Source organism: Centroberyx affinis, unplaced genomic scaffold, assembly GCF_046629955.1.
Source record: "Centroberyx affinis isolate AG114_WGS23_722 - 3 ecotype Tasmania unplaced genomic scaffold, CSIRO-AGI_Caff_v1 ptg002746l_1, whole genome shotgun sequence".
Classification (NCBI taxonomy): Eukaryota; Metazoa; Chordata; class Actinopteri; order Beryciformes; family Berycidae; genus Centroberyx; species Centroberyx affinis.
Genome location: NW_027280910.1, coordinates 344,099 through 364,621, shown reverse-complemented (window position 1 = coordinate 364,621; position 20,523 = coordinate 344,099). Strand labels below are relative to the sequence as shown.

The following is a 20,523-nucleotide window of genomic DNA, read 5'->3' as shown; positions in this document are numbered from 1 at the left end:
GTCTGTGTGTGTTTTCCTGTAGTGGGAGGATAACACTAGCAGAGAAAGTGTAGCCTAATATGGAACATATCTGCTTTTCCTTTATAGCATCTTATCCCTAAATGTGAGGCAACGATCTTTTTCAAGCACATTGTAGATATGTAGATTTATTGTTGATAAAGAAAACAAAGCATTTAATTAAGAGTAATATAAAGGCTAGAGAGGAATATGAAATCAATTCCAATTTCATCATTTGAATTATTATTGTGTGTGGTTTTTCTCATTTGTCTAAGAATACTTGAGCTCAAATATTAAACTTGAAGGATAAGACTGTTGTAAATGTCACTTGTATGATAAAGAAATATTTATTCACCAATAAGGTTTGTTATTGTGTTAACATGTCCAACATCTCAAATATGAACACTAGGCAATGGTTACTAGGATATATACAGTATCTTATGTTATGTATCCCCAACAAAGACTACATTGACTGAGTGGACATGGCTTTGGATTGTACCCTTTTAAAATATGGATTTAGCAATAAAAATGAAGTACATCAAAAAATATGTTTTTTGTGGACTCAAAAATACTGTTTATTATTAGATGTGGAGCCGATGAAACTGTATGGAATGACTTTTGAATATTCCCCAGACATTTAAGACAGAAGAAATCTTGCTGGCACAGTTCGTGATACTGCTGAAATGTTTGTATCCCATTCCATCACATAGAATTAGTAAAAAAAAAAAACATTAACATTAACATTAAATATAAATATCTATAACTTTTTGTATTTCACTACAAGTAGTCCATTTCTGATGTTTCTATTTGCTTTGTGACGTAGTCCAATATAATTTTTTCATTTTCGGATTCTTTCAAGTAAAAATGAGATCCATCCAGCATTCTGACTGTGAAATCTCCAGATGAAATGTCTTTCCAAGCTGTTAATGAAATAAATAAGAAGCCATTAATTACATATGAACAGTGAGGTAACTTACACATATTCATCCATTCATTCATTCACCCATCCATTCATTCATTCATTCATTGTCTTAACCCACTTATTCCTATTTAGGTTCACAGGAGCCGGAGCCTATCCCAGCATGCATTGGGTGGAAGGCACATGATCATAGAAGAAATTAATATGATGTTTTTACAAGGACAAATACAACCACAATCAGCAAACAACTGCCTGCGGAGTTGTGTGTATCACAGTATTTTTGGGGAATATTAGCTATCTTCCAATACTAATATTAGCTATCTTCCAATACTTGTGCTAAAATTCTATTCAATAACTAGGGTAGCCATGGCAACAGCTGGTGTGAAAGGCACAGTCTACAAATTTCAACTACTAGCCTCCTACTGGCCTCCTGAACCAACCTGCCAACCTTTAATCGCAAACTTCGGGAATTTGCGAATTAGGAAGGAAGGATGAAGCCACTCAGCTGCTCTTGTTAGGTCTTTCATTCATGTTTTCTGCTCATAAAGTCATGAGACATATCAGACCGATCTATCATGGGGTGTTATGGCTGTAAATGTTACTGAAAGGCAGCCCATGGAAAAGCAGCCATGCAGGACGCATCAGAGGACTGACCTTGTAAGTCATGAGGAACGTCCTGCTTTCCGTCGAAGCATGTGATTGGACAGGAGAGGAGCGGACTGTCTGGCTTGTTATACCTGGAGAAATACAAAAACAAAACCTTTATTACATCTATGTTACTGAGCCCCTGATGACACAATGAGAATTTGATGAATATATTAATCAGATATTACATTTAGCTTATAGCCATAGCAAATACTCAAGCATTATTACTCTCTTACAAGGACAGAGGACCAGGCCTGGGTTTACTGAATCTTAACTCATATTTAGCCTATTTTTGAATAGGCCGGTCAGTTAAGAGGCCAACAGAGATGCCGGCCCACCTGTAGTTCTCCACGATGTGCAGGTCAGCCTTCAGGGCGGGTAGGAAGAGCTTCAGGACCTCGGGGTTGGCCAGCAGCTCAGGAGGAGTTCCTCCAATCGCAATCAACCACTTGAGAAAATCCTCATCTGATAGGTCGCTTCTCTTTGGGGCGTTGATGCGTGTTTCTGACTGTATCACAAAGGACAAAACAGGAATGGTGTGTGACAAATGCCGAACCCTTCAAACTTTCCTCTGTTTATATACATCTATTATCAATGATGTTTAATTAAACATTGTTAAATTTTATTTCATTTGAGGGAGTAAATTTAAAGTTTTTGCATTTTCAAATCCATCCTTTTTACAGGCAGTTTCAGACTAATTCCAGTCATCGGATCACAGCTGGACTTGGTCTTGATTGTTTTCCTTCACTAAGCAATTATTCAAAATCCATCCAATCAGGCAAGTTTGCTGCATTTGAACTGGAAAGCCTCCAATTAGTAGGTTTATATCATATGAATTAGAGGAGATGCTGCCAATTAGGGTCAAGTATTTTGACTGTTTTGCCTGTGATTCACGTTTATTTGAAAAATATAATGAAGAACACAATTCTTATACTGAGCCATAGTAAAACAAAATCTAAAAACTGAATAATATGGAACCTTTAAAGGTAAGATTGGACTGGATACTGTGTGGCTTCACTCACATAAGGTGCAGAGGCACCAGACAGGAAGATGTGGACCGGCTCCAGGTTGTGGACTCTCTTCAGAGTTTCTGCTACAGCAAAGCTTGTCATGGCACCAAAACTAAGACAGACCAGGACAGTGCAAACAAGAAGTAAACAGAAAAACAAGCTGTGAAATGTAAGTAGTGGAATAAAAATGCAGAAAGGAGACAAGAGGAAGAAGAGTAACAAGAAAGAAAAAGATCCTTTATTTATGAAACCTTATTCTCGTCATACCTGTGGCCAAAGAGGGCGAACGGCTTCTCTTTCAGCTCTGGTAGCAACACACCGATAACCTCATCCACTATCTGCTGCATGCTCTGAAAGAACGGCTCTTTGGCTCGACTTTCCCTGCCTGGAAGTTTAACGGCGTACACTGAAAATGAGAGGAAAGAGGTACAAACAAAACATTTACACGTTAGGTAGAGAAACAACCCTGCTGTCGTATGCTCTACACTCTAAATTCAGGATATAAGGATACAAAAAACAAAACAATTCTGGCAGTTCAAGTTCTTTTTATTGCCACTTAGCAAGGTTGATGGCATCTATTTCAGCGTGGATGAAAAACTGACATTTACAACATTTACAAACATCAGAGAAATGGTGAACATACAGTAAACAGGATAGACTGACAGTGCAAAGTGCAAGGTGTTACCTTCAGTGGAGCTGTTGAGGACGTTTCCCCAGCGTGCGTAGTGTATGGAGCCCCCTCCTGCCCAGGGGAAGCAGATCAGCCTGGCCGCAGCATCCGGCCTCTTGCTGAAACAGTTGATCACCTTATCCATTCTGCTTGGGACGAGAAGAGGGGAAGATGCAAGACCGATTTGCTTAGACTGTAGATCATGGGCTTACAGTGAATAGTTGTGGAACAGGAGAACACACATGCAAGACTGTGGATGTTTCACCACAAACAAGTCACCTTATGGCACAAATTTAGGGAAGATTATAATAACATTCACATGTCACACCTGTGTGTTGCTGCCTCATCAGCTTCTCCCAGGCAAAGAGTTTATGAAGTAACTCCTGAAGCTCAAGTGTACAGTTTCCTGGTTATTTTCTTCTGTGGTTTTTGGATGTAGCAGAAATAACCTTGGAGACATCTACAGACTGGAGTGTGTATCTCCATGTAAAAATGCTAATAATCTAGTTTTACACAATCTAATTTAGTTCAGGAACAGTTTTGCGCTATTATGGCTTATTTGCATAGGATGGACAGTGTATATAACAATTGCAAGAGCTACATCATAAAGATGCGATATACATTTTATTTTAAAAATTAGGTACATAGTTGAGAAAAAAAACTTTATAGGAAGTGACGTTGTTTTCTACAGTTGGTATTTCCTGACGGATTTCCCTCGGCGGAGGAGGAGAGGAGCTCTGTCAAATTCTGTGAAGATAGCCAAAGATAGCAAGAATAATACCGGAAATCGAGCGATTTTACCTTCAAAATTAAAGCGTAAAAATGTCGGGGAATAATTATTGGGATAAAAATCGCATCAAAAGGCGCTTGAATCATTACAGTGTACATAGAATGAAACTGTAGCTGTAAAATAGATACTGTAACGATTGTGTTGTATTATGGTGCATGTATCTTCTGATATGATGAACCTGCAACGCGTTCGTTAATAAGGCTTTTATTTTGAATGTCGTTGCCGGACGTTGTCTTTTTTTTATTCTGGCTGACTTGACACTGACAGAGGGCGGCGTAAGTGGAGATTTCAGACCGGTTTCTCACCGACAGCGAGGACACCGGGAGTGAAGCCCTCATAGCCGTTTGATATAATAAAACGCTGGATTGTCACGTTAACCGGTCTCCACAACAAATCCAGTTACTGAGCAGGTAAACATCCATGTCAGCCTTGTGTTTGGAGTTGCTAGTGAGTAGCTAGTTGTCGGCTAAGCTAACGTTAACGCTGTTAGCTAATGCTAAAGCTAGCTAAATTGATCCAACTCGGCGGCTCAGCTGTCACAAACATTTCCAAAATTGAAAATAATGCTGTTCTTTCTTCAGCTTCAACAAACAGAGCTTCAAGGAACGGAAGCGGACATATTTTGTTCAACTTCGAGCTGTCAGTTGCGGCAAGCCAAGGGAAGGGAGGACCTCCGGCCAAGCGGACCCCCCAAGCGGCCCGGTTCCACATCAGCGACCGAAGCCGGGGAGTGTGGATTGGGAAAGCGGTGGGGCTGACAGCGGCCAGCGCTCGATCACCAAGTCGCAGAGTATCCTGCACAGAGATTTGATCACTGGGAGCCGGGTCATCCGGACAGAGACCTCATGAATGGAAATCGGAACAACAGGTGGGATCTTCAAACTGATGGCCATTCTTAAAATTGCGTTGGATGTACAGGTGTTCTGCTTTCATGATTTTCAGACCGTGTCAGTGACTTTACAGAGTAGTGCCAGATCCAAGTTTGATGATCTAGCTCATTAAACTATAAGTTAGTGTAGACTTAATGGTTTTTAACGGTAATTAATGGTCACACAGCAAGTCCGTAACACGACGGTAGATGAGTTTCACCAGCCCCATGATGAACACTGATGCAAGAGCAGCTCAACTCTAAAGCGCAACTCAAATTCACTTCTCAGCTCCAGTGAACAATTAACCGTTTCTCTGGTGGTTTTGCCGGTCAGTTTTGCGCCGAGCGTGCGTGTGGCTTCCAAACCCGTCTCACTGGCTTTTGCCGACGTCATTCTCTGGCGGCTGTCACAGGCAGGTGGTGATCCCATCAGGTGTGCTTGAAGCCTGTGAGAGGCTGGCTCACTTGCATTCATGTAGGGGTGTGTGTGTGTGTGTGTGTGTGTGTGTGTGTGTTCATATCCGTTTGAAGGGGTGCCTTTCACACCAGCTGCTGCCATGGCTACCCTAGCTATTGAATAGTGTTCAGTTCACTGTGGCCAGTGTTAATTACCAATCAATTGAACATGGCAGGACATAAGTCAATTTACATTTGCCCAGGGCAACAAAGGTAATTTGTGAGGCATCACTGCTTGTATATTATTGATGTGGTTGGGGCTGTGGTTGGCTGTTGAAATTATAGACACACAGGGAACATGATAATGATATCATGTTTGAACTATCAGTGCTATTGTAGTGGATTGATAAGTGAAATTGGCCATATTTTATTTTTGTCACTATTCTGTTAGAATCGCTGTACCTGACTAGTCTGTCAGAACAACACAGATCGGCTCAGCATCATACTGTTTGATTCCCGGAGCAGCAGTGAAGCAGAGTTCAGTGTGTGGGTTGAATGTCAGCTCTGTGCGGACTACTTCTAGTTGCACAGTGCATTTGTAGGATGAGGCAGGCTGGTGGGTGGCCATCAGTTCCTCCACTGCTGCCTACTCAGTTGTGTCTTTGGGTCATTACTGCGGTGCAGTAGTTGCTGTCTGTCTTGCATGTTTGATACAGTTGTCTATCTGAGCAGGTTTTTGCACACATTAGTCCTGATGAAATATAATGTTAGATTATTTTAGTTGTCACTTGGTTGTTTTCCTATCAAGGATTTCAGGTAATTGTTCAAAATGACTTAAAATAGACAGTTCTTTTCCTAGGTCTATAGCTAGAGATAAACAAGATAAATCTTGGTGCACCTGTTTTTCCTCCTCTTGTCAGCATGCCTTTAGTTGCCATGGAGAAACGGCAGCCACATGGGTGCCATTGGCATGGCAACGGCACATGGGAGGAAGCAACCTGGGGACACATCAGCAGAAAGTACAGTCTTAACAATGCCTCCTTACGGCACGGTCAGCCCATGACCCTGCACTTGCTGCTGCGAGCCAAGACAGTTTAATATTTTCCACCCACAGTCCCTCTATCTCACTCATTCCAAGGCCACATTCATCATGACTGCAGGGCACTTTTATTTTTTTACACATAATCTGCCTGTGACTTTGTTTTTCCAATGTAAACTAATGGACCGCTTGCTATTTTTACTGTTTGAGCTCAGTGTGTATGTGCACACTGTATGTCACTTTGGCCATTGTGCTGTGTGTGTCCCCGTCACCTTTGCCGTTGTAGGTAGTGTGTGGATCTTCTGACTCACATTCGTGGGATGTGTGTAGCTGTGTGATGTCATTGTTTGGCTGAGTAGTTTCCAGTTAGGCATTTATGAAAATTGGTAGCAAATTGGTGTGGCGTGACAGCCGCCCACTTCTCCTCTTGTCTGACAAAGGCCACGCCAGTCAGGAGGAATATCCGACTGTTGAACGGGTCTTTATGCAAATGTCACCAAACTCTGTAACCTTTTTATGTAGTCGATAATATCAGATTGATGTGGAAAAACAGCGTTGGCCCATTTCTTCCAGTTTCGTCAGTTTTTCTCGAATATGGAGCAATCTTTAACATCCTTGACTGTCTTGGCCCCCGGCCCCTCCTTTTCTGTTCTTTCCTCCTTATCAACCACTTCCTTCCTCCATAGTCGGCTTGTCTTCCTCTCAAAACTCTTGGCTTGTTTGAAAACGTTCACCACACAGCCCTCCCTCCTCCATAACATGAGTGATGATTGGATTGGGGCTAGTTTTAGCTGTATTGCTATAAAACCCCTGACTTACAATGGCCTAAAACATTTGTTGGATTAGAGACACTCAAAACATTAAAATGCCAGTGTACAATTTAGAAATATTAAGACCGGAACTGTGTTTTCCTTAGCCTCCCTCTATCCGAAACTGTCCTGCGTGATAAGGAAAGACCATTTGAAATGTACTCACATTCACACTGTAGATTTGGATTATAGAGTTAGATGCTATACAAGCTTAATCCTAACACTACTAATTACTGTATCAGTATTACAACAACAGTTTTTATATAATTTTCTTGACAAAGTTACAAAGTGCTGTAAATAATGTATTTGCTATTTTTTTTTTGTATGTATTGTTATAGGAGCCGTTGGAGCCCAAGCCCTGTTCGCGTTGCCACGGCGGCCTGGCTATGGCACCATGGGGAAGCCCATCAAGCTTCTGGCCAACTGCTTCCAGGTGGAAATCCCCAAGATCGATGTCTACCTGTATGAGGTCGACATCAAGCCTGAGAAGTGTCCACGGCGTGTCAACAGGTACCAGGACAGGCTGAAACTGGTTGAGGCCTACGCCTGTTTTTACTAACATGGATCGTGTCTGTGAACTTCCTTCCAGTTTAGATCTATGAGGAAATTTACCAGTAGAAATAGGACTGTCTTAGTAGGACTTCCTGTGACGTTATCGAACAGCTAACTAATATTTTGAAACCAACACTTCCTTGTCTTTACATAAATGAAGCAAACGTTGCAAAGCTAGTTCAGGCAGAGAAGTTGAGTGGAGCTGTGCTCTGGATCAGCTGCTGTATCAGCGGAGCTTGCATACAGCCTATTAAAGCTGTCAAACTCACTTGCTCATTCTCTGCTGCTGCTGCTGCCTGTGCATCTCACACCCCAGAATCCACCTGTGATCTCTGCTTCTTTATGGTTCCCCATAAAGAAAGATGTATTGATCTCTCCCTGCACTTGCTTTAAGTTGCGCTTTGCAGGAAGCGATAAAACAGAGCCTTGATGCCAAAATATAATCTGTATTTTATTGTCAATTAAAGTGGCCTATTCAATATGTGAGTTGACTGACTGAACTCGAAGTGTTCTTGAGTTGTGTGAACCGAGGGTATGTGTTGATGGTGGTGGTGTGACGGCTTTTGTCCTGGTGGTCTTTCTAGGGAGGTGGTGGACTCCATGGTTCAGCACTTCAAGGTGACCATCTTTGGGGACCGTAAGCCAGTTTACGATGGGAAGAGGAGCCTCTATACTGCTAACCCACTTCCCGTTGCCACCAGCGGGGTAAGACTCAATACTGACTTTATGATGGTGATGTTTTGTGCATTCTGGACCAGCAAAATTACAGTGTAGCTTGACATAGGAAGTCCAGGCGTTTGGCTCAGCGCAGTTGTCAATGTGACAAACTCGGTCTAACAGGAAAAAAAAATATTTGGGTGAGTAAAATTCTTCTTGAGCAGCCCGCTCAAGTAAAGCCTATTTATGGGAAACCCTAAAAGAACTAAAAGAGGTGCATAAAACTTATAGTTGTATGCTTCAGGGTTTGAAGGTCCCTCACAGAGCACGATAACCCTTGTTTTCCTCTTCAGGTCGATCTGGATGTCACGCTGCCAGGGGAGGGTGGGAAGGACCGCCCCTTTAAAGTCTCCATCAAGTTTGTGTCACTGGTCAGCTGGCACATGCTGCACGAGGTCCTGACGGGCCGCGGCATTCCTGAACCCCTGGACCTGGAGAAACCCCTCAGCACCAACCCTGTTCACGCCGTGGACGTTGTCCTTCGCCACCTGCCCTCCATGAAGTGAGTTCCCTCCCTCAGGTTCTGATCTACGGTGATTTACACAGGTGCTCCTGAATGGAAATTAAAGGAGCGCAGGGGAGAAATTTAGGAGCATGGTCTGCATAAAATAATAGAAATGTCAGACCTCTAGTTGGCATATTGGCAATATTGAAACATTTAATTTTATTTAGGAAGCTCACTGTAGTTTAATAGGCAAGATGTTGGTATAGAAGCTAAAAGTAAAGTAAAATAATTTTGTTCCTCGAATCATCAACATTAATTAATTGTGATTAAAATATCCAGCAAAATAATCTGGATTATCATGCATCTGCATTTTGTGCTAAAAGATTGCATTATCATTCCAGATGAGATCACCTTTTTCTTTCCCCAGAATTTAGAAATGCTTCACTAAAAGGAAAAAAACATGTTACCAGGGCATTGGGGACTATGTAGTTTACCTATACTCTATTACGATTTTCAGTGTCAGTTAGGTGACAGGCTTGATTCAGAGTAGATTTGCAATCTATATGATACTGAATTAAGCATGAGAAGAGTATTTTCTGTTGATTAGTTCTCTGCCCACGAAATATGATCCAAGACAGGGAAAAGATACTAGCATCCTGAGGTATAGCTCCCATTATTTATTATGCAGCATTTCAAACACACGTGTTGTCACATAGCATAGAAAGTGCAATTTGGTGGACACTTTTATCCCAAGTGCCTACAGTACCACAAGTGAATATATTTTTAGTATAACTGGCCATAATGTGTAATCTACCACAACACATGCCATTTGGTGAATCCAGTATCCTAAACAGCGCTCAGTAAAATCACTGCATGCCACTGTAGTGTTAGTGCTGTGCTGTGCATACCTGTGTGCTAACTGTGTGCCCCGCCCCCCCCCCCCCCTCCTTACCAGGTATACCCCAGTTGGACGTTCCTTCTTCTCCTCCCCAGAGGGCTATGACCACCCGCTAGGTGGAGGCAGGGAGGTTTGGTTTGGTTTCCATCAGTCAGTACGGCCAGCCATGTGGAAGATGATGCTCAACATTGATGGTGAGTAAGCGTAACTACAACAACTTTGACAAGAATACCCAAATACATGTGTATTTCCACCAAACCCCACTCCATTTTGGAGAGATTCTGTGAAGGTTCCCCTGTTTAAGAAAATGTTTCAGGATTTGACTCGGTGGTTATTGCCATCCAGACGTGGAGAGATAACAACACTGACTGTGAAACATAGGATCAGGATCTCCCTTCTCTCAATATAGTGTGTCTTATAGTGCAGGCTAATAAATAAAAGTGAAATTAAATTGTTCTTCATCTTGCTGGGGGCCGCTTGTGGCCAACTCAAAATGCCCCTGGGTCTCTGCGTCTGTTCAGACTTTAGTTTTGTTGTGTCAAGCTTGTTTGAATTGCTTTAACTTTTAGTGTTTCCTCTTAAAGAAAATGGTCACGAAAGACAGTAGCTTTTTTCGACAGTGTGTGAGGATTGTTGCAGGGTTTGATCTTGAAAGTTTGTTTGAATAATGATGCATTTCTGTCATAAATTCAGCCTACTTGTTAATCAGTTCATTTATAGATTTGGCCCCAAAGAGCAATTCATATTTTGCATTGTACCTTCATGCATTTTTACAGTGTGATCTTGTCCTCTACCTTTTCAGTGTCAGCCACAGCCTTTTACAAAGCCCAGCAAGTCATCCAGTTCATGTGTGAGGTCCTGGACATTCACAACATAGACGAGCAGCCCCGCCCCCTCACTGACTCCCACAGGGTCAAGTTCACCAAAGAGATCAAAGGTACATGTCGCAGAGGATTGCAGTCTCTGCTTGTTTTCGCTACATTGCAGTTGCAGGCCTTTATTGCTTTGTGCGTATTGTTGTTTAGGAAGCCCCTGTTAATATTTGATGTTGTTGTAGACTGTTGAGTGTTAGATGTATGTTACTCAGAGTTTATTTTATGTATAAAGGAGCACAGATGAATGTTAAATTTTGGAGATCTAGGAATTATTTAGGCTTATTCAGGTGTTGCTCTCATTGTAAGTCACTCTGGATAAGAGCATCAGTCTAAAATGCTACATTTTGGTGATACCTGTTCACATTGTTCACATACAGGTCTTAAAGTGGAAGTGACACACTGTGGAACCATGCGCAGGAAGTACAGAGTCTGCAATGTCACACGACGCCCTGCCAGCCACCAGACGTAAGTTTAACCCTCACTCAAAGCCGTTATCTGCTTTGATTAAGCGGAGTTGCATCTCGAGAAATAAATTCAACCTCTCCCATATTCTTGTTTCCCTGAAATTTCTAGGTTTCCTTTGCAACTTGAGAACGGTCAGACAGTTGAACGCACAGTGGCGCAGTACTTCAGAGAGAAGTACAGTCTGCAGCTGAAGTACCCCCACCTCCCTTGTCTGCAGGTGGGCCAGGAGCAGAAGCACACCTACCTGCCCCTGGAGGTAAGAACTAGTGGCAGCAGTATCAGCCAGATTAAGTCCCAAATGCTGGTAAAATTTGTCTTCGATAAATCGATAGGGGTCACCTGCCATACTGGCCGGTCCATCACAGCGCGATCAGTGCCATTCCATAAATCCGATTTTTACCCCTAACTCACTACTTATTAATGATGGACCTCTGTGTTTTGAAAAGCCGGATTAACCTGCATTCCTGTAATTCCATTTAGGTGTGCAACATCGTTGCTGGACAGCGCTGTATTAAAAAGCTAACAGACAACCAGACATCTACTATGATCAAAGCCACAGCTCGCTCTGCCCCAGACAGACAGGAGGAGATCAGCAGGCTGGTGAGTATCCTGTGGACTGGAGGAAATATACATGTAGATACAATAGATTTCTGTTTGAACTCACATCTCACTTCTCCCCTTTGAAAACTTCCTCCTTCCTTCTGTCTGTTTTTGATATTGTCTGCTTTTGTTTTATTTTATTTATTTATTATTATTAATATTTTCTTGCTTCTCTCAGGTGCGGAGTGCGAACTACGAGGCCGACCCGTTTGTCCAGGAGTTCCAGTTCCGCGTGCGTGATGAGATGGCTCAGGTGACGGGCCGCGTCCTGCCGGCCCCCATGCTGCAATATGGCGGCAGGGTGAGCTCTGAACATTTTATGGTACCTTCCCTTTAAATCACGCTCCATACGCATGAGTGTCCCTCAACATGTCTGTGTGTGTGTGTGTGTGTGTGTGTGTGTGTGTGTGTTTGTGGCTGCAGGGTTTCCCCCAGTTTCTTACAGGCCTAGTGGACAGCCGAGGCTAATCTACCTCATAGCTTGGTCTTGACATTGGGAAAAATAGATTTAAAAAGTTTCTAACATTTTTAACATGGCTTTTTAGGTGGCTGGTACTTCTGTGCCAAAGGGGGAAAACCCTGATGATATTGTCGTGCTTTCAAATAACACTTTTTGCATTGTATCAAGGTAGGGCTTAGTGAAATATTTTGCATCACTCCGTCATCAGTATGTCATAAATCTGCCAAAGAGCATGTGTGGCCTCGCTCATAGCCTGTTATCTCTGAGCCTAACATCTGTTCTGGGGGAATCCCTGTGATTGGTATCTGTAGCTTCTTTTTCTTTCACTTGATTTGCCTTCACTCTAAACCACACTCATCTGATTTCCTCTCATCGGTTTTCCGCCTGCATCTTTCTTTCTTTCTTTTTTTCTTTCTATCTGTCTTTCTTCCCTTCTTTCTTTTCTTTCTTAACGAACCTTGACTTGTGTGTCTTTAGCTTTGTGCTTTTATACAGTATTAACTGTATGTATGCATGCTGTTTTGAGAGAGCATGTTGAGTACCATGTTTTTAGTTTAAAATGACTGTTTTGCATGCTTTTTTGACATAAAGGTAACAGATTATTTTTGTACTATATATGTATATATCTGCTCAACCCAATCAGAAACTGGCATAGAGCAAACTTAGGATGAATTGATCTCTGATATTATTACTAGCTGATTGATCACTCACCCATGTACATTGATCATCAGCCCACCGTCATGAGAGCCCGCTGTCCCTATCTTTTGAACCCAATCAGTGTCTATGTGTCCATGTATGTGTCTGTGTGACTGCCAGCCCCAGCAGATCAACCCTGCACTGTCGTTGCAGAACCGCACGGTAGCCACACCCAGCCATGGGGTGTGGGACATGAGGGGAAAGCAATTCCACACCGGGGTGGAGATCAAGATGTGGGCCATCGCCTGCTTTGCCACCCAGAGGCAGTGCCGCGAAGAGATTCTCAAGTGAGTTCACAGAAAACATGATGTAATTGTTTGGTTTAGGTTATTTGTGAAGTGATAAAACGCTGAAGCGAAGCGAAAGACATTACAAATTTCTGCATGTGAGTTGAAAAAAGTTTAAGGAGCTTATAAAAAAACATATTTAAAGAAAAGAAATCAATCAAACTTGTCTGTCACACATTTATTGCGTCCATGTTTTTCCAGTTCACTAACACACTAGCTTCTTTGTCAGCAGGTGCTACTTGTTTTAACATCAGTAATTTATTAGGACATTAGTATAATTGCCATAAACTAACAACTCAATTGCTGAGCAGATTGTCAGCCTCTACACTGCATTTCACATTGTGAGCCACCGGGTTGGATTTTGTGGGAAAACTGTTGGATTGCAGCACAAAACAGGAACAGGGCGCAGTTCTTCCAGTGCAAATGGAACAAATAGCGACATCCTCTTTGTGACAGACAGCAACAGGGTTTATAGGACATGAGGGCTTAATTTTGAGAAACATTAGCACTCACAATACCGCTGTCGTGAGATAGAGACTTGCCCACAGTCTAATTTGTTTACAGTAATTAAACTAATAAGGTATCATCATTAATTTGACAATGTCAATATTTAAATGAAAAATTCTACATATAGCACATTTAAAATCTGTGTTAGAATAGAATCAACTGTTTGAGCACCAGTTAGTTGCTCCCAAAATGCCAAGTAGAATTACAAACTTAACAGCTACAACCACAATAAACCAACATTTTGCTGGTGGCGAGTGCTGATTTCAAGCCTTGGGTCTTTCATTTGCATTGGGTTGTCTTCTTTATTTCTCATAATCCTTATTCTGTCTTTTTCTATTTTCTTTTACCCGGCTTCCCTCCCAGGGGTTTCACTGACCAGCTGCGAAAGATCTCAAAGGATGCTGGGATGCCAATCCAGGGCCAGCCGTGTTTCTGTAAATACGCCCAGGGGGCCGACAGCGTGGAGCCCATGTTCAGACACCTGAAGAACACCTACGCCGGGCTGCAGCTCATCATTGTAATCCTGCCTGGCAAGACACCTGTCTATGGTATAATAATAATAATAATAATAATAATGATAATAATAATTTCTTCAAAAGCAAGCTAAAATATAGACATTGTGTTTTGTTCATGTATTTTGTTCATGTATAAGTTCACATTTTCTCCTCTTACTGATTAAGGCCTGTGATTACTTTAGCCATAAAAAATGTTTTTTGTTAGGCATGTAATTCTATACAGTATGCAAAAATGATGACTGCAAAATTGAAGGAATATGGCTATACAGTGTAGTAACATAAAGGTAAAGTGTCCAATCTGTTTGTCCCACAGCTGAGGTGAAGCGGGTGGGAGACACCCTGCTGGGCATGGCCACCCAGTGTGTCCAGGTGAAGAACGTAGTGAAGACGTCTCCTCAGACTCTCTCCAACCTCTGCCTCAAAATCAACGTCAAACTGGGAGGCATCAACAACATCCTGGTGCCTCACCAACGGTAAAACCACAACATAGCAAAAATACTATAGAGATAAACAAAGACCTTCCGGGTTCTTGCTGGGTAAAGCTATCTTGCTAGGCTGTCAGTCTTTTCCGTCTATTGGTATTAAGGTTTTTCAAATTTTTGCCACTTTAGATCTCTGTTGGTAGCGGGTGGGTAACATTGTGACAGGCTAACACAAATACAAATTGGATGTCTTGATTTAGTTAATTGACTCACTAATAGGATGTTCTTTATGTGTTCTTCTTAATTTTTGGTTTAAACGGGAAAGTATAAGCTTAGGACAGGTGTGTACTTCACTAGTGTGTTTTTTTCTGATATTTGTCTTTTTGCTGGCTCACTCCAGCATCTCTGTGTCTATCTATAGCTTGTCAAAAAGTGACAGCCTCGGCTAAACTGTCTCACTTCATGACAGATTGGATGGAAGCTAATTTTTGTGTCTCCTCTCTGTCGTCCATCCAGACCCTCTGTGTTCCAGCAGCCTGTCATCTTCCTCGGGGCCGATGTCACTCACCCTCCAGCTGGAGATGGGAAAAAGCCATCTATTGCAGCGGTGAGACTTCCCATCAACCAATGCCACTTTGCCACCAAAGGGTCTTTCCTTCACAGTTAGAATATACATAACAAGCTCTGTCGATGACCACAGCACATAGAGTATCTCCTCCTGAAATGGATGCGGACTACTAGCAACCACGTTAATGCTTGATTTGAGCTAGGTAGTATGTGATTGGCTTAACGATTTCATTCAAAAAATCATGAAGAATTTTTATTATATTCATATTTTCCTGCAATGGGAGCCACTGCCACTAAATGAGTGCAAACCAAATTCTGCAGGTAGACCACAGAAAATTAGTTAATTGTCAGTTTCTGTGGAGTTGCCATTGCTTCTGTATAGACCGACCAGAACCATGTTTCTGACCTTTCTGCCCACCGCTGTCCCTCTGTAGGTTGTGGGCAGTATGGACGCCCACCCCAGCAGGTACTGTGCTACGGTGCGGGTCCAGAGGCCCAGACAGGAAGTCATCCAGGACCTGGCCTCCATGGTCCGGGAGCTCCTGATCCAGTTCTACAAGTCGACCCGCTACAAGCCCACCAGAATCATCTTCTACAGGGACGGCGTCTCGGAGGGCCAGTTCAGACAGGTAGAGCAACTCTTTCTCTTTCCTTTTTTGCTGAGCCCTTTTAATACAGCTTATGTTGCTTATTGGCTAACTGAGTCATAGCTGTAACAAAAAAAAAAAAAAAACGTCCATGAGTCTAACTTGGCCAACAACCCCAGACTTGTTTTTTTTAAGGAGAGAGCACATGATCCACTCTTCCTTGGTGTTTTGTTGCAAGTTGTCTCAAATGGGACTCATTTAAAATTAGTTAATGAGTGAATGATGAATGGTTTTTTTTGGTTGTGGTTCATAAGTGTGTTGATTGCAAATGTATCTAGGTTGATATGTATAGTCTACTGTCAATAGCATGCCTTGCACTGTATGTGAGGAGCACCAGTGTCACTAAGAAAAATTCATGTACATTTGTTGAAATGATATTGTTCTTGGCAAAGTGATTCTAATTCTGAAAACTGTATTTTCCTATGCAGGTGCTGTACTATGAGCTGCTGGCTATCAGAGAGGCTTGTATCAGTCTGGAGAAGGAGTACCAGCCAGGGATTACCTACATTGTAGTGCAGAAACGCCACCACACACGTCTCTTCTGTGCTGATCGCAACGAGCGGGTGAGCAACGCAAAGGATTTCTTTTTTGTGGCCAATATTAGTGAATGCATACTGGTAGGTGAATTCAGGTGAACGGTATGATCCGTTATTGACCTCCTATCTTACTTTATTAAATGATGTTTCCCTGTCAGGTTGGGCGAAGTGGAAACATTCCTGCTGGCACCACGGTGGACACAGACATCACCCACCCCTACGAGTTCGACTTTTACCTCTGCAGTCACGCTGGAATACAGGTAAACCTCCTGGGACCAACTCGGACTTTGAAGAAGCCTGCTTTGGTCTACAATACAGTCTACACGTACATTACATTTAGGGCTGCAACTAACAGGTATTTTGCTATTGATTGATCTGTCAGTGATTTTACTGATCTAATCTTAACTCATTGCCAAAAGAAAATGTTAAACTCATTATAACTCATTTTCATTTCAGCATATTTTACAGTCCAGAGCCCAAATAAAATGGTGCATTACGGTTATTGCTTGCTACATTTGCATTACATCCTAATGTATAGACCCAACCAACTATTGTAACCCACTTTTGGTGGCCAAATAACCCACTTTTAAGCCCTACTTAGATTTGCATTTTAGCCATTTAACTGATGCTGTTTTCTAGAGCTACTTGCAATAAGTGTGTGAGTAGGAATAGTGTGTCTTGCTCAGGGACACAGCACCTACATCTTTTGCAGGGATCAAACCTGTGACCTTTCCATTACAATTGGTCTGCTGCTGCACCCAGTTTTAGCTGTTTGTATCGTCTCAATGGAGCCAGTGTGCTCTCTCTGAGGTGCGACTGACCTGAGCTTGCCTTTCCAGGGTACGAGCCGGCCCTCTCACTACCACGTCCTGTGGGACGACAACTGCTTCACCGCCGACGAGTTCCAGCTCCTCACCTACCAGCTGTGCCACACCTACGTCCGCTGCACGCGCTCCGTCTCCATCCCAGCGCCGGCCTACTACGCCCACCTGGTGGCCTTCCGCGCCCGCTACCACCTGGTCGACAAAGAGCATGACAGGTGAGAGTTAAGACTTTAATATTTGAAAAAAAAAATTCTGTCTGTTAGAGGCCAATTCCTCTGCACTTCGATACTGATCATTGGGAATCACACTTTGCGATGCAGTGGCAACACTAATATTCTGCTAAAATAAAACATTTATCTTCTTATAAAAACATTTCCCTCTCAAAGCTGTCCGATAATGATGAAAACTTTTAGAGCTCTGTAAAGAAAATTAGGAGGATGCTCTTTAACAAGTACAGATTGTGTACAGTCCCACTGCCAATGAATGGAGATGGCATATTGACCTAATTAATTATCAGTTAATTTAAAGGTGATCTTTTTTTTTTTACCACACCATGATGAAGTTTCATAGTGCCCAGGTGTAGAGGAGTGAAGTGTCTCAGTTTCTTTGGCTCTTGAAGTAAAATAATAAAAAATGCCCATCCTTTCTTTGAAGCTCAAGTTTCACATGTGCTCCTTTTTATCAATTTTCTCAGTAGCATGAATTTATTTTGGGGAGCAGATGCTACTAAAATGCCAATACTGTAGATCCTTTTCTCATTTCTTTGGTTTATAGTTACTTATTTCCCTCTCTTTGCTTGCCCTCTCCCCCTCTGACACAGTGCGGAGGGCAGCCACGTCTCAGGGCAGAGCAACGGCAGGGACCCGCAGGCGCTGGCCAAGGCTGTTCAGATCCACCACGACACACTGAGGACCATGTACTTCGCCTGAGCGCTCCTCCACCCTTCGCAAGATGCAACACAGCCGGTCAGCCAGCCTCGGTGTCCCACTTTAGATCAGCAGCCTCGCCTTTATCACGCAGAGGGAGCTGGTGCTGGTGCAGCTTCGGTCACTGAAACACGAGGACGCCCGGCTGCCGAAGGATATCATAAGCCAGAGAGGAGTACAGCCACATTATGCAATTCGAAACCAGCCAATCGTTTCTGTGCTCCCGCCCATGCATCCCCCCTCTCCCCCTCCTCCTCTCCTCTGCTGTATTTTAAATCACGATGGATTCCGTGTCTCCATTTTAACGCTCGCTGGGCTCGCAAGTCATGTCCTCGCCTTACAGTTTTGACAGCAGCTCAAAGTTTTATTTTGCTGTTTCTCTTTTTTCGTCTATTGTCAGAACAACAGAGCATAGAGAAGTAACAGGGAATATAATATGGATGATTTCTTTGGTGCATGGGCGGGGGCCGAGCGGCACCAGTGAGGATCTGATTCGCTCCGCACCTTGTGAGCCTAAACTTGCTGGTCTATATTGTAGACGGTTTTACATGTTTGTTTGTGTGTTTCAGCTTGTCTTGATACGATACTGTATGTGTGTGTGTTTTTGTTTTGTTTTTTTGTTTGTTTTTTTGTCTGTTCAGCAAACGTGTGATTGCCATGGCAACACCTGTTAGTCGAGAAGGCTCGTAAAACACAGCCTCGCCCTTTTCTCAAAACGGCACGCTGCCTTACCAGTTAACTCTTCTCTCTCCCTTTAAGCCAATGGTTACTCACAGTCATACAGCCAGACAGTAAGAAGCGTAACTCTGCACTCTACCAATATAAACACTGAATGAAATCTTGATATTGTTTTTGAATACAAAGCCACATGCAGCCATTGTTGGAGGGATTGTGTGACGCTTGATGCCTTATTGAGAGGCGAGGATGCATTTAGAGGACTGTTAGAAAACTACGCCATGGCCACGTAACGGACATTTTCAAAACTCTCTCGCTTAGAGTTCAGCTTGGTACAGAGTGTTATACCAAACTTTCCTTGTGTGTTTTATTCCTCTTGCTATTTATGAGATTTTTTTTTTTTTTTTTGTAACTTAAATAACATTCATGTTCAGCAATAGAGCACAGTGGACGGTTTATATCTTTTATTGACCACGGACAACTTCTTATTTTGTTTTCTTCTTCCCAGTTTTTACATAAGGAACTGACCAATTATGTTGTCATGAACTCCTTCAGTGCAATAAGGTGTTAATGCAGAGAGAGCAGGTTCCACGGTGAATGTTTCCGATGAGTATTTGTATGCTAAGATGGTTCTTCCCCATGGAGGAGGAGGAGGAGGAGGAGGAGGAGTGGGGGGGGGGTCTGTTATGATTGAATTTGGGCAAGTGACAATGAATTTGGATTCAGGAATGTTCAGTATTTGACATTCTTGTGAACAAGAAGGATTGATGCCACAGACTTGATGTATAAATCGGTGATCGGCGGTGCTCAGATCGGTCTGATGGTGTTTGGAGGATGGGATGAGATTACGGAAAAAGTGCCTGATTTGGTTAGAGAGCGAATCGATAGGAAGACGGAAGGTTTTAAATCGTATGTTGGTTTGGGTGCCTCTTGTTGACGCATTTAGTGAAACGGTCTCAGAATCTCATTGAAGCATACTGTAAGAAATCTTCTGCTGCCCGACGCGGGGGGGAGGGGGGGGGCTTGGACAGCACAAATGTAAATGTGAATTTTCCGAGTAGGCTTACATCTGACCGAGTGAAGGCGGAGACGGTCGACTCGGCTGTGTGTCCTCACACGGTGCACTGGTAGGACTCGCTGTTTGCACTGTTCCAGTCAAAGCCTTCATATTTCAGATTTCAGAGTTTTTTAATCACCTAGTTCTCCTGCTTTTGGTTTCAGAGGGGATTAGGGCTGGGTATCGCTGGCAATTTCTCGACACCGTTACCGGTTTCAGTACTTGAAATTCAATACATTTCCAAAACAGTACTTTTTTAAAAATCTATTTTGGGGAAAACAATAGTTCATACAATAAAGAAAATAATTTTCTGTGCTACATTTGTACATACTGTTGGCTTACCAAACTAGAATCGTAACCATGCTCAATTTAGTTTTCTTGATAAAAATTTAGAGAAATAAAGAAAACGTAGACGTCTCCATGTTAGAATTCAACATTGTGAAGCTTACCAACACCTTTCGATGCCTTTTAAACAGTCGTCGATGCCAAAAAACTTGGTTGCGGTGTCGATATTTTTCAATGCCCAGCCCTAGAGGGTGTTGTCGTTTCATGCCTTCGCAGTGCAGTATACTCTAGATGAAGCCTTCACGTTCCACTTGGACCAAACCAACGTGCCTGGTGGGGGGTGAGAGGGGGGAGGAAGCCCGGGGTCGTCTGCCCCGACCTGGGGGTCTGGGGTGGGGGTCTGGGGTGGGGGGTTGGATGGGGG

General features: G+C 42.8%; 2 protein-coding genes across 5 annotated transcripts; one reads left to right on the top strand and one right to left on the bottom strand.

Moving 5' to 3' along the window:
- Positions 1-753: 753 nt before the first annotated feature.
- Positions 754-3,667, bottom strand: olah (oleoyl-ACP hydrolase). 3 transcript variants are annotated; one of them, XM_071535647.1, is made up of 7 exons: positions 3,570-3,667; positions 3,257-3,387; positions 2,839-2,977; positions 2,584-2,683; positions 1,900-2,069; positions 1,571-1,653; positions 754-917 (listed from the first exon to the last, which is right to left on the bottom strand). In XM_071535647.1, exons 2-7 carry the CDS (start codon positions 3,384-3,386, stop codon positions 775-777), a joined length of 765 nt encoding a protein of 254 aa, XP_071391748.1. In that variant the 5' UTR covers position 3,387; positions 3,570-3,667; the 3' UTR covers positions 754-774. The 3 variants fall into 3 exon arrangements, with proteins under 3 accessions (XP_071391748.1, XP_071391749.1, XP_071391750.1); XM_071535648.1 differs by having other exon boundaries at positions 3,257-3,390; positions 3,570-3,656; XM_071535649.1 differs by lacking the exon at positions 3,570-3,667 and having other exon boundaries at positions 3,257-3,392.
- A 645-nt stretch (positions 3,668-4,312) lies between these two features.
- On the top strand, positions 4,313-19,375 carry ago3b (argonaute RISC catalytic component 3b). 2 transcript variants are annotated; one of them, XM_071535688.1, is made up of 20 exons: positions 4,313-4,441; positions 4,613-4,899; positions 7,482-7,653; positions 8,280-8,400; positions 8,706-8,914; positions 9,813-9,949; positions 10,558-10,692; positions 11,008-11,095; positions 11,204-11,351; positions 11,576-11,695; positions 11,874-12,017; positions 13,005-13,138; positions 14,009-14,193; positions 14,474-14,633; positions 15,099-15,189; positions 15,584-15,778; positions 16,225-16,359; positions 16,491-16,592; positions 17,172-17,371; positions 17,977-19,375. In XM_071535688.1, the coding sequence occupies exons 2-20, from the start codon at positions 4,881-4,883 to the stop codon at positions 18,083-18,085; spliced, it is 2,604 nt and encodes an 867-aa protein (XP_071391789.1). In that variant the 5' UTR covers positions 4,313-4,441; positions 4,613-4,880; the 3' UTR covers positions 18,086-19,375. The 2 variants fall into 2 exon arrangements, with proteins under 2 accessions (XP_071391789.1, XP_071391788.1); XM_071535687.1 differs by having other exon boundaries at positions 12,972-13,138.
- The last annotated feature ends 1,148 nt before the right edge of the window (positions 19,376-20,523 follow it).

What these genes read in the sequence shown, in the direction of transcription:
- olah (XM_071535647.1), bottom strand. Translation starts at nt 3,386, where the DNA reads ATGGATAAGGTGATCAACTGTTTCAGCAAGAGGCCGGATGCTGCGGCC. An exon ending in CCTCAACAGCTCCACTGAAG is followed by an intron (nt 2,978 to 3,256) that starts GTAACACCTTGC and finishes TCTCATTTTCAG; the next exon opens with TGTACGCCGTTAAACTTCCA. An exon ending in CACATCGTGGAGAACTACAG is followed by an intron (nt 1,654 to 1,899) that starts GTGGGCCGGCAT and finishes GTATTTCTCCAG; the next exon opens with GTATAACAAGCCAGACAGTC.
- ago3b (XM_071535687.1), top strand. An exon ending in ACACCTACCTGCCCCTGGAG is followed by an intron (nt 11,352 to 11,575) that starts GTAAGAACTAGT and finishes AATTCCATTTAG; the next exon opens with GTGTGCAACATCGTTGCTGG. An exon ending in GCAGTCACGCTGGAATACAG is followed by an intron (nt 16,593 to 17,171) that starts GTAAACCTCCTG and finishes TTGCCTTTCCAG; the next exon opens with GGTACGAGCCGGCCCTCTCA.